Source organism: Hippopotamus amphibius, chromosome 14, assembly GCF_030028045.1.
Source record: "Hippopotamus amphibius kiboko isolate mHipAmp2 chromosome 14, mHipAmp2.hap2, whole genome shotgun sequence".
NCBI classification, from domain to species: Eukaryota; Metazoa; Chordata; class Mammalia; order Artiodactyla; family Hippopotamidae; genus Hippopotamus; species Hippopotamus amphibius.
The window spans coordinates 9,672,082-9,687,491 of record NC_080199.1 but is presented as its reverse complement, the minus strand read 5'-3'; the positions used below and the strand labels follow the sequence as shown (position 1 = coordinate 9,687,491).

Genomic DNA, 15,410 nt, shown 5'->3' with positions numbered 1-15,410 from the left:
TCAAATTTTATAAATGCTTGAAATTCAATGTATTGGATGATAATTTGGACTGGTAAGAAAAGGAAATGTGCTCTTTTTAAACTAATCATGATTACTTACATATAGACTACATTGGCCACATTTAAATACACAATTAGGCACCTAATTATGATTTAAATTTAGCTGCATGCAGAAAGAGATGATCACATGTGCCTAATACAATTAATTTCCTCACTTTAGGTGAAACATTATCTTTTGTTTCCATAAGAACTTTCAAAATAATCTAAAACACTGGTTTGTGTATCTACATAAATACACAATATCAGGAAATAGTTATCAATTTCAATCTAAACTATAGTGACCATGTTAACATTTTTTGACCACAGTTCAAAGTCAACATTTTCATTATTAAACCATTAGTCCTACAATGACGCTGAATTCAATCATCATTTGAGAAAAAAGAAGCAAACAGACCAAATTAAGCTTGTATGGAAAGGGAAGTCATGAGGAAGAATGAACACTGCCAACAAAAGCAGATGAAATCAGAGAAAAGAACAACAAGAAAACAACTTAATTCTCTGTTATGACTCTATATCCTAATACAAATATGACAGGTCACCAACGAATTCAAAAGGACACATACTTTGTTTGGTCCATTAGTGAATATTTATAAAGGGTTCCCTATGAGGCAGGCATTGCTCCAGGCCCTGGAGACATGAAGATGAAGAGACGTGCCTCCTGTTTTCCAGGAGCTTAAATCCTTGAGAGATAAATGTGCAAATAAACAGTAGAGCTACAGTAAGATGACTGCCTTACTACCCCCCACCCCTCCAAGGGCAGTTCCCTCCTAGAACTGGGCTTCTTAAGCCCACACATTTTAGAAGGAGACTTTCTTGCTCAAAGAGATATTGTCCCCTACATTAGTTAAAGCCACTGTAAGTCACAGTGAAAAAGCTGAATCCACTTTAATATAACGTAGCAACAGGCGTTTAGGCACAACTGCTGCATTTAAAACAGTCAGGGTGTGATTTGATTTAGCAACATGAGTTTAAAGGCTTGGAGGCTTCCAGTGCAATGGCAGCCTAACTCCTGAACGCTGGCCACTCTCCTTACAAGACGCGGGCACACTCAGCCCCCAAAAGCAAGAGCGACAGGCTCTAACCAGCCATGCACTCCAATTCTGCCCTAGCTGTTAGGACTCCTGGAGCTTGTTCCGAGCAGCTTACTAAATCTACATATCTCATCTCCCATACCTCACCTGTGATTTCCTGCTCATGCCTGAAAGTCACTGGCATAATCTGTAAAATTCTTTGCACTTTTGAGACAGGGGTAAGGATGCAAGATTGGTTCCAAAGCCAGATAAGTATGAGATTACAGCAAATAAAAATGCTTCACAACTGTTGGCTTCTAAATTTCTGTGAACAAGAAAACTGTATCATTGGCCAAAAGATGAATGCCCATCTAACTGTCAATACAATGCTGGAAATTTACTATGAGGAAATACTAAAATAGATAAGGATAAAAATTTAGGGATTTATTTGCAAAAGGCACTCTGTAAAAATACCAAAGATTTATGTTTTTTTCAGCCCAAGTTCAGTATTATAGTCTGTCCAAAGGCTGTAGCCTTGTGGTTTAGTTCATATATCTAGAACGCATTCCTCAATCCATGCAAGATCTTCACATGTTCTTTCTGAAATTCAAATACTTATCCCAGGGTTCATTATGCCATCTGGGTAACACCATCCAGGAGCTGCTACGACTGAAGGCCAGTGTGGGAAGGGTGAGTCAACAATTATCCACACTCCGATTATATTAAAACTTCTCTAAATTCTACAACCAGAGTGTGGGTAATTGTTGACTCACCCTCGTATTTATCAGCCACTCTACCTGATGTGTGAAGGTGGGTGGGCTGGGTTGGAACAGTTTCCCTCCAGGGTGGACCGGGGTGATGCTCTCTTCCCCGGCTATGAAGTCCCCACTGTAGAGCTGGCCCATTGAGAAGTGAAACCACAGCAAAAGACAGATTAAAAAGAAATAGGTTTGGCTTCCAAAAGCTCACGACCACCATCCTGTTACACACTGAAAGACTTTCCTCTTAGGACCTGGGTAAAAGTGTCTAGAACTCTCTTAAATGTACCTGGGCCTTAAAATGTTAAGAGAAAAATTAATTTTTTCAAATGACTCCAACAATTCTGCTGTAGACTGAATGTTTGCGTCCACTCCCTCAGCCCCCGCCATTCATATATTGAAACTCTACCCACCCCTCAACCACCAAATGTGATGGTATTTGGAGGTGGGGCCTTTAAAAGGTGATTTGGTTTAGACCAGGTCAGGAGGGGTAGGGTTCTCATGATGGGATGAGTACCCTTATAAGAAGAGACCAGAGAGCTTTCTCTCCCTCTCTCCCTACTCGTTCTCTCTCTCTTCTCCCCCACAACCCATCACATAAGGACATAGAGAGAACACAGCCATCTGCAAGCCAGGGAGAGGGGCCTCGCCAGACCTAACCACACTGCATCCTGACCTCAGACTTCCAGCCTCCAGACTGGTGAGAAGTAAATTCCTCTTGTTGACACCACCCAGTCTGTGATATTTTGTTATGACTGCCTAAGCTGACTGAGACAAATTCTCAGAGCAAAAGGCAATTCTAAACAATCCCAAGGTTTTCTGCTTCAATAATGAAATATGTGCAACTTGCAAGGAATTATAACACAGGCAAAGATATCAACTAAATGGCAGGCGCCAAATTCTCTCGTTACTGTGTGTGATGGCATGTTTCACGACTTCACAGGACAAGCCATGAATCAACATACACATTTGAGCATCTCATATTCACATAAAGTATTTCCCACGCCTGTACCACACAGTTGATCATATTCATCAAGTATTTCATAAGCTGTCTTCTGAATTACTTTTCAACTCTCATGCACTCCTCAATATCTAGTATTTCAGTTATTTAAGACTTACCTTGCCTACAAGTTAAGAAGAAAACCAAGTCTTGTTGACTCAAGGGATTCTTTGAGTCAACTACCCTGAACCTTACTCAACAGACACATATTTTTAAATGCTATAATTAAGAATTAATTGAGAGCTATTTAACTCTATACAGACATTGCTAAATATACCTAGACACAGACTGTTATGTTATAGACTACAAGGTAGAACATATTAAAATTTGCAGTTATGTTTCTTAAATACTATAGCCAGTCTGAACATAAAATATCAATTATACAACTATTTTCTTCATTTCATAAACATCGTAAAATAGAAACTGAAAAGGTGTTTTATCAGTAAGACAGACCTATCTCATTAAAGCCACTGTAGCCCAGCTCTTGCCTGCTAAGTCCCAGATCTTCGAGGTCCATGCATTTAAATCCGGGGGGGCACTGGTAGCCTTCTTCCAGCTCTGGTGAGCAGTGTGTATCTGGGATAGCTAAACTATTCCAGGTTACATTTCTGTGAACAACACAGAAAAGGATTAGACAATTTCAACAAGTATAAGTGCTGACTAAAATGCATAATGTAATCACTCTTTATTAATAACTGCTGTATATTTAAGATTCCTGATTCACGAATGGTATTCATAACATTAATGCCATATTGAACATTCTCAGATGATACCTGATTCATCCACACAGAAGCTCTTTATAAGAACATTATTGCCATGATGGATTTTGTTATTAAAGACCAAGACTCAGTAAAAGCGAAGGAAGGAATTTTTCTGTAGATTTCCAAGGGATGTTAACTTGTCTGGCGATTCCTTGCTATTCACAAATCCTTCTCCTACTGTGGGCACAACTGTTACTTCTCCATTTATAAGCAACAGTAAATGATAATGGTCATTTTCCATATGGTACAAAAAGTACTGTATGTGAGTTTCATAAATGACACTTAGCCTTCTTCTGTGTTGTCAGATGTGCAGTTTAGAAACAAAACCAGGTAAATAAGGTGAGACTGAAGGAATTAAAGATACCACATTGGAAAGAGAGAGATTATGGGCTGATTTAGTGATAGCTCCAGGAATATTATGGATTTTTTTTTTTAGGTGGTTGGTGATATAACTCCTTTTCCTCTTTCAGGAGGACAAACTGGAGATCAAGTTGATGTGGAAGGTTTTAGATATGTAATGGCTTGCTTCATAGTGAGTACAGGTAACCACTGGAATGATGATTTTGGAATCTCATTCCAGGCTGACCTTAACATGGGCGCCTAACAGCTGGTATATGAGACAACTGACATGGCTTGTGTAGGCACCAAAGTTCAGGCTAGATGATTCACAAGCCTTATGAACTCATGATTTTATTATAGTCATTTCCCACTACATCAGTGTTTCTAGGCATTTCTTAAATGGGGACCAACCTTAAGACTCTCTCAGTCCCCTCTGCTTATGGCCAAATTGAGGCAGATACATGGGGTCACGTTTCTCTTCTTTAATATCTTCTTATATTCAAGTGGCTGCTTCCTTCCTCTTACGTAACATGCATTCTCTAGAGTCTGACGTCTAACTCTCCACGATCCCTCAGCTGCTTGAGGCCACCATGGTTGGTGATACATCGCCCAGTTCTGTCTCAGTCAAAAAAAAACTCTATGTTCATTCCTTCACGATTCTGCTCTTTGTTAGCAGCAAGTGAGCTTATTTGTTGATACATCTCAGGGAATGTTTAAACAATTGTCACAATTTAAGCTGGTCCTTTGGACCCCCACATACAAATGCAAAGGGAAGGGCTCTACTTGTGGAAATCGCCACTTGGTTGTGTCAGAAAGATATGATTTTAGGCACACATGTCACTTATTTCCCCTGCTTTCACATTCTTATATGTAGGCCAATGATCCATCTTCACTTAGGTCTAGCCTGACTCTGTGTTTCTGTTTTTGTACCCACACATTGGAACAAAGTGGTGAGTGGACTTGGCCTCAGAGTTTCAGAGGAAGGCTTTCTGGGCTTGGTTCCAAGCTCTGCCACTGCCTGGCTGTGTGACTTGAATGATTCTAAATGTTTCTAAGCTTGGTTTCCTCATCTGTAAAATAGGCAGAGAAGCCTGTGAGGACTAAGTAAAATAAACCAAGTAATGCATTCATCACAGCACCTAGCATGTTTCAAGCACTCAATAAATGCTTACTACAAATGATTATAACAGTCATTACACTAATAAAATGTAACATAAATCCTGGCATGTGAAAACACAACAATAAGCGATTGTCAAAAGAATAGAAGGACTTTTGGTACGTGATCCTGAAAGCATTTTGTTCACAGAATTGTGCAATTGGAAGAAACTTTATAGATTATCTAGATCAGAATTCATATGTGAGGAAGGTAAGGTGAAGTGCTGGAAGAAGAAAATTTATTAGCCCATCAAAATAAATGAAATCTTTTTCATTTCCAATACTTTAGAAAGACAATAGCAGCAATGTCTGAGAAAAACACTTCTTCTATGGGAAAAATTTCAAAACACATCATCTTTCAGTTATTTGGATAACTGGACTCTGGAGCCAGCCTTCTGGGTGTGAATTCTGGCTCAGCCCTCACTACATGCGTGACTTCGCCAATTTGTGCCTCAATTTCCTCATCTGTAAGATGCTGGGAAAATACCTCATTCAAGGGGCTGTGGGGAAAATGTTACATCGGTAAAGTTCTTAAAACAGTTAATAAGTGCTAGGTGTGACCTTTGTAGTTTATAGTTTGAAGTCTGTAGACTCCTTACATTGAACCCCTAGCCCTGGTGTGGACGGCCTCAGTTTCCACACTTCAAAAATGGGGAGGGCAGGACTTCCTTGGTGGCTCAGTGGTTAAGAATCTGCCTGCCAATGCAAGGGACATGGGTTCGAGCCCTGGTCCAGGAAGATTCCACATGCCGCAGAGCAACTAAGCCCGTGTGCCACAACTATTGAGCCCACGGGCTGCAACTACTGAAGCCCGTGTGCCTAGAGCCCATGCTCCACAACAAGAGATGGCACTGCACTGAGAAGCCTGCGCACCACAATGAAGAGTAGCCCCCACTCGCCAAAACTAGAGAAAGCCCCAGTGCAGCAATGAAGACCCAACACAGCCAAAAATAAATAAATAAATAAATAATTTTTTAAAAAATGGGGAGGGCAATTATACTCACCTTGTAGGAGGGTTTTAATGATTAAATGAGCTCATGTACCACTCTCACTATAGCACAGTAGCACTGGAAATACGTTAATCACTCAATAATTAACTATTTTGATCACTTTCATAAATTTATAAATATGAGAGTATTCTTTCCTCTTTGATTCCACTTGTTTTTTCTTTCACATTAGGACTGATTCCCATTTGACGCACAACCCTCACCAGCACAGACAGTATTTTGAAATCTTTTGGCTTCAGAGGCAGCAGATTTGAAACACGTTATTTTTGCCAACATCAAGCTATCAGAGAATGCTTATTAGAGACACATCTATTAGATGATTAATGGCTCTGGAACTCATGTACTTAAAACCACACGATAAACACCCTTTTTAAAAATTGAAATGAGTGTCATGAGTTTCAGAATACATATTGGTTATTTATCTTAGTTTCATTTTCTCAGTTAACAAGAATCTTCCAGATTTTATTTTTATTTGTTAATGTTAATTACTCCCTTGTTCATTTTCCCTCAGATATTCAGGACAGAACTGGAGGCTCTCTGGAATTAGGGGTGTGGAATTCTTGCTCTCACCAGCCATATGCTAAATACAGACAATGCTTTTCCCAGTCAGATTCAAGACTTTCGTACTCACAGATTTCTTAAAAAGCATCTACTTGTAATCTCCCTGATTTATTTTTCAGTCTATTTTCATGATCTCTAATCCACTGAAGTTGCTCTTGTTTATTTCCACATGCTACATCCAATTGGAAAAATTCCAGTTTTTATCTTCTGTGACCTCTCAGCAGCATCCCACATAGTTGTTTTGGTGGAAGTAGACTAATACCCCCCTAAGGAAGTCCACATTTTTACCTCCGGAAACTGTGAATTTATTAGCTTACCTGGCAAAAGGGAATTAAAGTTACAGATGTGAACAAGGCTAAAACTCTTGAGTTGGGGAGCTTATCCTGGATTATTTAGGTGGGCCCAACCTAATTGCACAAGTTCTTCAATGTGGAAAGCCTTTTCTGGTTGTGGTTAGACAGAGCTGTGGCTGTGGAAGGAAGCCGCAGAGAGATGCCACATCCCTGGCTTTGAAGATGCTAGTTCTGTCCATAGGTCTCAAGTCATTCTCCTTTCCATCTCCTTCTCCTGTAATTCACCTTTAGTACTGACTTGCTCTGAGCTTGGTCCTTGGCTTTCCATGCTCTCTCTCTATGCAATCAAATCCACTTCCACAATTTCAATTCTCTCTCATCCTAGATGTCATTTTAGAGTCCCAGAGCTATAGGTCCAACTGCCTGTTAGATCTCTCCACTTGGCTACACCACAAGCACCTCCAACTCTTTGGACTCCATACTGAACTTGGACCCTTCGCCCACATTCCTTCCATAGCACTTAATCCGAGCCTTGGGATCTTGGAATCACCTTGATACCTTCTTCTCCTTCGACCCTTACACCTAATCATCACGTTCCCCTAAATATCCTCCAAAGTATCTTTTGGGTTCATTCACTCTCCATGTCCACCTCTACCTGCACCAGAATCCAGCCTCCTACCTGTTCATCCTACAGTCCCTCTCAGCCCTTCCCATCCATCTCCCACAGAGCATATAGACTTTTCATAATCACTGTCCCACATTGTCTGTCAGTGACAAATCTTTAATATGATCTATAAGACTGTGAAGGGCTGGCTCCTGCCCTTCCAAATGTCCTAGCATCCAACCACGTTTGTCTTCCCCCAGCTCTCCTCAGCTCCAGCTACTGCAGGACCTTTTCCTCTGCGTGGAAATCTCTCCTCGCATCTTTGCTTGGTTAGCCCTATTTTGTAGCCTTCAGGGCCTAGCCTGAATGGCCCTTTCTCAGGTGAGCCACCGTAACTCACTCAGACTGGGTTAGGTTTCCCTACTAGAACTTCTCAAAGTACCCACATTTTTCATTTCTGGCACTTGGGACCCGTGTCACTCATGTTTGTGTGGTCAACTCTTCATTGGATGTCTTCCCAACTTGCCTGTTGCCCAGTACAACTTCCAGTTTCATACAGCTCCTGACAGTCTGTGATGGCTACATTTATTTGTGACCTTGGATAGACTGTGGTGTCCAGATCTTTGGTCCACACCAGTCTAGATGTTGCCGTGAAGGTTTTTTTTAGATGTGATTAACATTTAAATCAGTGGATTCTGCGTAAAGCAGATTATCCTCTGTAATGTGAGTGAGCTTCATCCTATTCGCCAAAGGACTTAAGAGAGAAGTCTCCAAAGAGGAAAGAGTTCTGTCTCCAGGATGCCTTTGGACTCAGAACTTCAATATCAACTCTTGCTGGGATTTCCAGCTTGCTGGCCTGCTCTGAAGATTTTGGTCTTCCTGGTCCCCACAATCACATGAGCCAAATGTTTAAATAAACCTCTTTTTCTCTATATATGTATATATCCTACTGGCTCTATTTCTCTGAAGAACCTTGACTAATACATAGTAGAAGCTTAATACTTATTTCTGAATAAATTAACAAATGTGTCATTCTTTCCACCATTATTTAAATCTATGACAAATTTATTTGTTCTTTTATGTTTACCTATAAAGTAACTACAGAGGAAACTCTTCAATAATTGGGTCCTGCTATTTTTATGCAATTTTTTAATGTGATATCTAAAAACTGGCACGCATATTCAATATTTTAAATTTCTGGCTATAGACATTCCATGTGTCAAAGAGAGTACTGGAATCCCTCAGAGTGGTTAATTATTTTTCAAAAGGCTTTCATTTTCTGCCTGGCATATGTTTTGGGTTTTATTTTGTTTTTTTTCTAATTATTAACAAAAAATTCTGTTTACAAATAACACTATGTAGACATTTGAGATCTAAGAAAATGTGCTCTGAACTTGTTGCCAAAACTGTTTACAATAGCCCCAAACAATACTTCTGTACTTCACAGTTTTATGGTTGTAAGTTAATCACTCATTACTGCTGATGGTCCAGAGCACTGAGCTGTATCCTGGTGCCCAAGGTTTATGATCTCAGTTCAGTGATTCACCAGCTTAATGACCTTGGACCATTCATTTTAACCCTTTGAGCCTGAGTTTCCTTATTTGTAAAGTGCAAAGCCTTTCAGCTATTTAAAAAACAACTCCCAGAAGGACCACATCTCACTTTCATATGAAGGAAAAGGTAAATGACTGGAGTGAAACCACATGCCCCACTGTGCTCTGCTCTCACCTCTCCACAAGACTCAATGACGCCCACTGCGATAGCTTGAGACTATACGTTCATTACTTACAATGTCGTCTTTCTCTACTGAGATCAAACTCCTCTCACCGCTGTCATTACTGTCACGAGCATAACTGTGTGCTTATTATTATTAGCTCCTTTTCAGAAACTGTCCTTCCCATATTCTTAGTGGGGCTACCTGATTTCATTTGTCTGTTCATTCATTCAAAATAATTAATTTGGGCAGGTCTTTTCTATGCACATAACATGCTAGGAATGGAGACCACTCGGGGACTTGACTGCCTAGTGAGTGAGAGAACAGAAAAGTAATGACTGGAGTAGAAGATGGTGAAGAAAAAAGAGCTATCTATATGCTCGTGGTGTTACAGAAGCACAAAGCAGAACCATCACATATGACTGTGGGTGGTGGGTGATGAGTATGGGTGTCCCTCATTTGAGAAAAAAGCCCAAAAGGTAAAAAAGAAAAAGAAAACACTAACAAAAGAGGTTATTACTTAAATTAATTGCAAGATTTTTACAAAATATACTTTTAATGGGAATTTAAAGACAGCAATGTTGTTTACATTTTTCTTACTTTTTTCCCCTGGAAGAACAGAAGTTAAACGGAGGCTGACTTCTGCATAGCCAAATCTGATGCATTTGTTGTAAAAGACGTTCCCAGAGGCCAAGCTACAAATCTGCATTCCTTAGGGAAACTGCCAGTGAGGCAAAGAAGGAAATACACAGCATAACAAACGCATGCAACACAACACTACACACCCGAAGAGGTAGAGCGTCTTGCTACTTATTGCTTCAAAAGGTTTCTTTTCTATTTCTAGAGTATGTTATAGGAAGAAATCATAAATAGAAACATATATTTCTAGTTAAACCCATGGAGTCAACTTCTCTCTCTGCCCCTCTCTCTCTTTCACACACACACACACACACACACACACACACAATCTTTACACTGGGAGAATAGTGACTATGGCCTTGGATACCTTAGGTCATCACTTGCGTCACTCTTAGTGGCAGGCATGAAAACAACGTTCATTTCCTCGCTTTAGCTCCGCCCTGCGTTGAGAGGTCGACTCTCTCGCTGCAGGTGCTGACAGCAAACATGCTCTGGCTGTTTCACAGGATCACGGGGCTGTGTTTCCACCTCCATGTAACCTCCTCTTTGAGAGTTAATTAAAAACTCCTATAAACTGACCTGGCTAATTCTACCGCTGGATGTTTTGGAAAACGGATCCCACCCTGGAATTTGCAGAGATGAAACTAGTTACTGATTTTTGAAAACTTTTAATTGCTCTGTCTGGACTTTTAGAGGGATTACAAAACAAGATGACTAGTCTTTGGCGGGAAATAATATTGACATCACACCTCTTTTTATAAACAAGTAAATCTGACACTTTTTCTAAGAAATTAGGAAATAAATTTCCCCTTCCTATTAAACTGGGAGTATTTTAATATGATTTTTCCAGTCCTTCATCCTCTCCTGAATGGCTAGATAAGCAAAGCCACAAGGAACTGCATTCATCATGCACCAAACGGGTAAAATTAAATAGTTTTTCAAACATCACATGAAATTTAAATGACAATATATTACTTTATTTAAATTTTTTTAAAGTAGTCATCTTACCTTGTTATATCTGAATAGTTTTTAAATTACATACTTTCCCCAAGTTTACTTCCTCATCTGTACCTCTCACTACTTTGCCAATATGGGTAAGGGACAAAAAATGTGACAAGGGCCAGGAGACTAGCATCTGAGCCAGGATCAGGCAGTGAGAGGTACACGAATGTCTTCAGGAAGAGTCTTAGAAAAGCAACGTATCCGAACATAGAAAATTCAGTGATCAGCTCCAAACTGGAAATGTGAAAACTGTTTTGAGGTTATAAGACAAAGTCTACTACCCTTGAACCTGGGCCAAGAGCTACTCAAGCTGTAACTCTCCTCCCTTTGCTTCAGGAACTAGGAGATCAGGGTTACCAGTAAGGAATCAGATGGCACGATGGTTGGTGACCCCCACAAATGGAGGCCAAGTTTATAGGACTTCAGTTGGTGATTTTGCCCATTAGTGAATGTGTGGCAAGGAGCTATTTCCTCTTCTCTCTCATGAGGATCATCATTCCCCACCTGTGAGATCACCTTATGAATTAGCAATTAGGAATATAAAGTGCCTCATTCGTATTAAGAGCTCAAAATATATTTACGCTTAGTGGTGGTGGCTTGGCCAAGCTATATGGCTGGAGAGCAGCCATTGTTTTCTTTTCACTCCAAAGGCTTCCATCCTTTTGGGATGGTCCAAGGATGCTAAGGGCTCCACAATGGTAAGAACATGTAGCTACCTGAAACAACAAAGTTCAGGCAAGGACTGAGGAAATGCCAAACTCCTGTCCCCAGATGCCCTTGACCACAAAGTGCACTCAACAATTCAATCACTAGACCTAAAAACAAGTCACTGAATGAATAAAATTGAGATGACTGCCCTAGAGTTCCCAGAACACATGGGCAACCTGCTTCCTTGTGAGAGTGACAAGAGGCTCTAATTACCTCTGACGCTTCTTAGACGTTTCTAGTGAAACAACCTTAAGGAAACTCAAGTCACCCCCAGGTGGAGCTCTAGCAGCTAAACACTTAGCATTTCTTTGAAGACACATGATTTACCTTTTAAGAAGCTATGGAAATTGTGTCCCAGTCTATAACATATCTTGGGGCATTTTAATGTAAAACTGAGGTTTTACGTCCTTGATTTCTAACCCAGCCAACCTGGCAATCTCAGCCCCGCCTATAAACAAACCCACGGATGCAGCTCAGAGTCCGTATTTTCACGAAGTTCCCCAGGTGCTTTTCTCCGCTAAAGAGATCTAACCTCAGCAGTGAATTCCCAAAACGGACTGCTTGTTCTGCTATAGTCTCTGCATGCTGGTACGGCTTCTATCCTGGGGAAGAGCAGGCTGGTGTGGCGGAACTTGAGACATCAAAATGATACTACGTGTGATTTCTACGAAGGCAACTACAGTCAACGCTGTTTGCCAGGCGCTGACATGGCAGGCTCTTCATCTCACATTCACACAGTACGCTCAGAAGTTCCAGCGCCTCATGTCAGCATTCAGTCCTAAAACAAGCAACCTTCACCACTTACTCATATGCCCCATTTAGAACCTGTCTCCCAAGCACGTGCTCCTTGTAGCTGATGAAGAATTAAGGTTTTATTCAAATATTGTGGAGACACACGCGCTGATGGTCATCTCATGTACCAACCAAATTACGTTAAACATTTAAAAGCACAGAAATCAGTGTCAGGGAGACCTGGGTTTAAATCCTGCTGCTGCCACTTCCAAATTGTTTCATCTTAGACATCTTATTTAACCTTATTGAGCTTCAATTTCCTTTTCTGTAATAGAGAGTGTAAAAGTAGAATACAACTTACCAGGTTATTACGAGCATTAAATGAGAAAATAAGAGATATCAGTTGTTCAATGACGGTTATTTCCACTAATAATACATAATGTAATTATTACTATATTAATTACAATATAATTGCAATGTATTATTACATATAATATACAATAAATATATTAGTTATTAATTATATTAATAATAAAATCTACGTTACTACATTATCCTCTTTGGGGGAAGTAAACATAAGATCAAAAGAAGTGATATACTATAACTGACCAAAAAAAGTTACTCAATTTCTTTAAGACCCTTTTCAAACTGTAGGATTTTCTTTTTTTATACTGAAGACTCTCACAAATGCTTTTGCTCTTTTGGTAAAAATCACACAGGCATTAATTTTTCATGTGGGAGTTTGGTTTATTCTCAAATATTTTCTCGTTTCTTTTCTTTTTCTTTTCTTTCTTTTTTTTTTTTTTTTGGCCACATCACACAGCTTGTGGGATCTCAGTTCCCCAACAACCAGGGATTAAACTCGGGCCATGGCAGTGAAAGCCCAGAATCCTAACCGCTAGGCCACTGAGGAACTCCCTCAAATATTTTCTTATATTTAACTTTAAAAAATTATCATCATATGAAATGTTAATCTAACTGGTGGCTCCAGTGGTCTGCATCTTTGAGATGCATGTGCACAACAAATTTAAAACAAATACATGGATTAATACAAATAAGAGGGTGAGTCAAAAATTATCCGCACTATGGTTATATTAAAAATTCTATAAATTCTACAGCCAGAGTGAGGATAATTTTTGACTTACCCTCGTATATTATGTAATTCTATAGATTCCTATTGAGACTGAACCCCCTGAAATATGACATCAACACAGAGACAGAAACCAGGTGTAATATGGTTTTAATTTTCTCTACGACATGCATTATGAAGGGTTTATGTATACGGATGTGGATCTGTACTTGAAATAGATTTATGAACGTGGGATTATAATATCTCGGAGGTTGGTTAAATGGTGGAACAAATCCCAAATGGGAATTCAAATCCCAGCTCTCTCACTTACTTCATGGACACATTATTTAACCTCTTTGAGGCTGTGTCTTCATCTGCAAAATGAGGGAAATAATCCCTTCAGATTGTTCTAAAAGTCAGTTATGAGCAAAATACCTGAGATACAATAGGCGCTCCACAATCGCTGCTATTAATTTATTTAGAAATCTACATATATCATCAGAGTACTTTCATTTCTTAAATATTTTTTAAAAAATGTTTCTGATATCTAAACTTCTTCTTATGTCTCCCACTTGGCAGACATCTCGGCATGAACCCTGTAAGTTAAATAGAGCAGTCTTTTTTCATCTTTTCAAGAGAAGCTTAAATGTAAATCAAGAAGACTTCACAGACCTTTGCATGAATTTGAGACACTTATGATTTTACATATTCTACAAAACCCTCCCTTGATAAAGTCCATGGAAATTAAAAATTAATATTCTAAGTCCCACTGTTTCTATTTTTAATTCTTCTGACTTTTCCACTTAAAAAAAAATCTCATTATTTCATGAACAGAATTTATAAGATATCATTCACTTATTTTCTAAGTACCCTAAAGGGAAAACTTAAATTTTATTTGGACCAGCGATAGAAAACTGCCCCAAATCTTACATTATATTGTCTCCGGTCTAAGTCTTAGTCATATTTTATAAAATACCACCAAGTCCTAAAAGCTGTCGTTGGGTGGGAGAACCATAAAATGTAGTGTCCACACTGAGACTCTCCCGAGACCATAAAAGAAGTTATCAGTAATTATCCTGCAGCAACAGAGACACACCAGGATTGTCCTGGGTGTCTGTGATTGTGTGGTCCCTACCTCTGGGTCTTAACGCTGTTGTTCCAGTCATTACAAATATTCACCTAAACTCCCGGTTGAATCTTGCTCTCTGCATAGTAAGCTTTTATATGCTTAACATTTACATTTCCTTTCCTTAAAGTTTTTCCAATTGTCTCACTCTTGGGGATGAGATGTCATTGTTTGATACTAAACTAAGAATAAATTCTCTCCTTTCTCAGGAATGATAATAAGGTATCAGGTAAATCTTCATCTTTTCTATTTCACCTACCAGCTCCTTTTTACATGTTCCTCTTTTAGCTTCAGGGAGATTTCTGCCATCACATTTGGCATTTTGCGACACCTGTTTCTGCCACAGGCTACCGCGCTTCTCATCTCTCTTTAGGATATGAACTGCCTTGCTTAGTCAAATCCCATTACTTGTTACATAATTGCCATAGGTCACCATTCATCACCAGAGAAGAAGCGAAAGCTTTACTAGTAATGCTACAGAGGACACAGCCAAGATGCCCTTCTATCTGCTTTACAAGAAATCAGCTCCATTCAAAAGCAAGACTCCATGTATTGAATTCCTTCCTTATTTACCCTGTTTGCTCTACAGATTAAACATAATCGATTCCAGAGGTCAGCCGTGAAACCTAGGACATACAGGTTTCTGAACAGTCACAACTCTGCCTGAAAGCTCTCTCGTCATTAGGCTACAGTGCGTGCAAATCAATTAAGCAGAGACTGGAATCATTGTTAAAGGACAACGATTAAGAGAAATGAGGCCATGACAGCAACTGGCAACACTGATCTATGGAAACACAAACATCTTACCAAAACTTAATATCTGACTCAGAGACATTTATGAGAAATTCCTAGTTAAGAAGCAACACAAGGAAA

The 15,410-nt window shown here is 39.5% G+C and overlaps 1 protein-coding gene across 1 annotated transcript in view; it reads right to left on the bottom strand.

Annotated features, from left to right (window-relative positions):
• NALCN (sodium leak channel, non-selective) overlaps positions 1 to 15,410 on the bottom strand; it is a 305,890-nt gene that overhangs the window by 271,223 nt on the left and 19,257 nt on the right. The window contains exon 6 of the mRNA XM_057707941.1: positions 3,281 to 3,435. Within this exon, the coding sequence (XP_057563924.1) occupies positions 3,281 to 3,435 (155 nt within the window). The remainder of the gene's footprint in view (positions 1 to 3,280; positions 3,436 to 15,410) is intronic.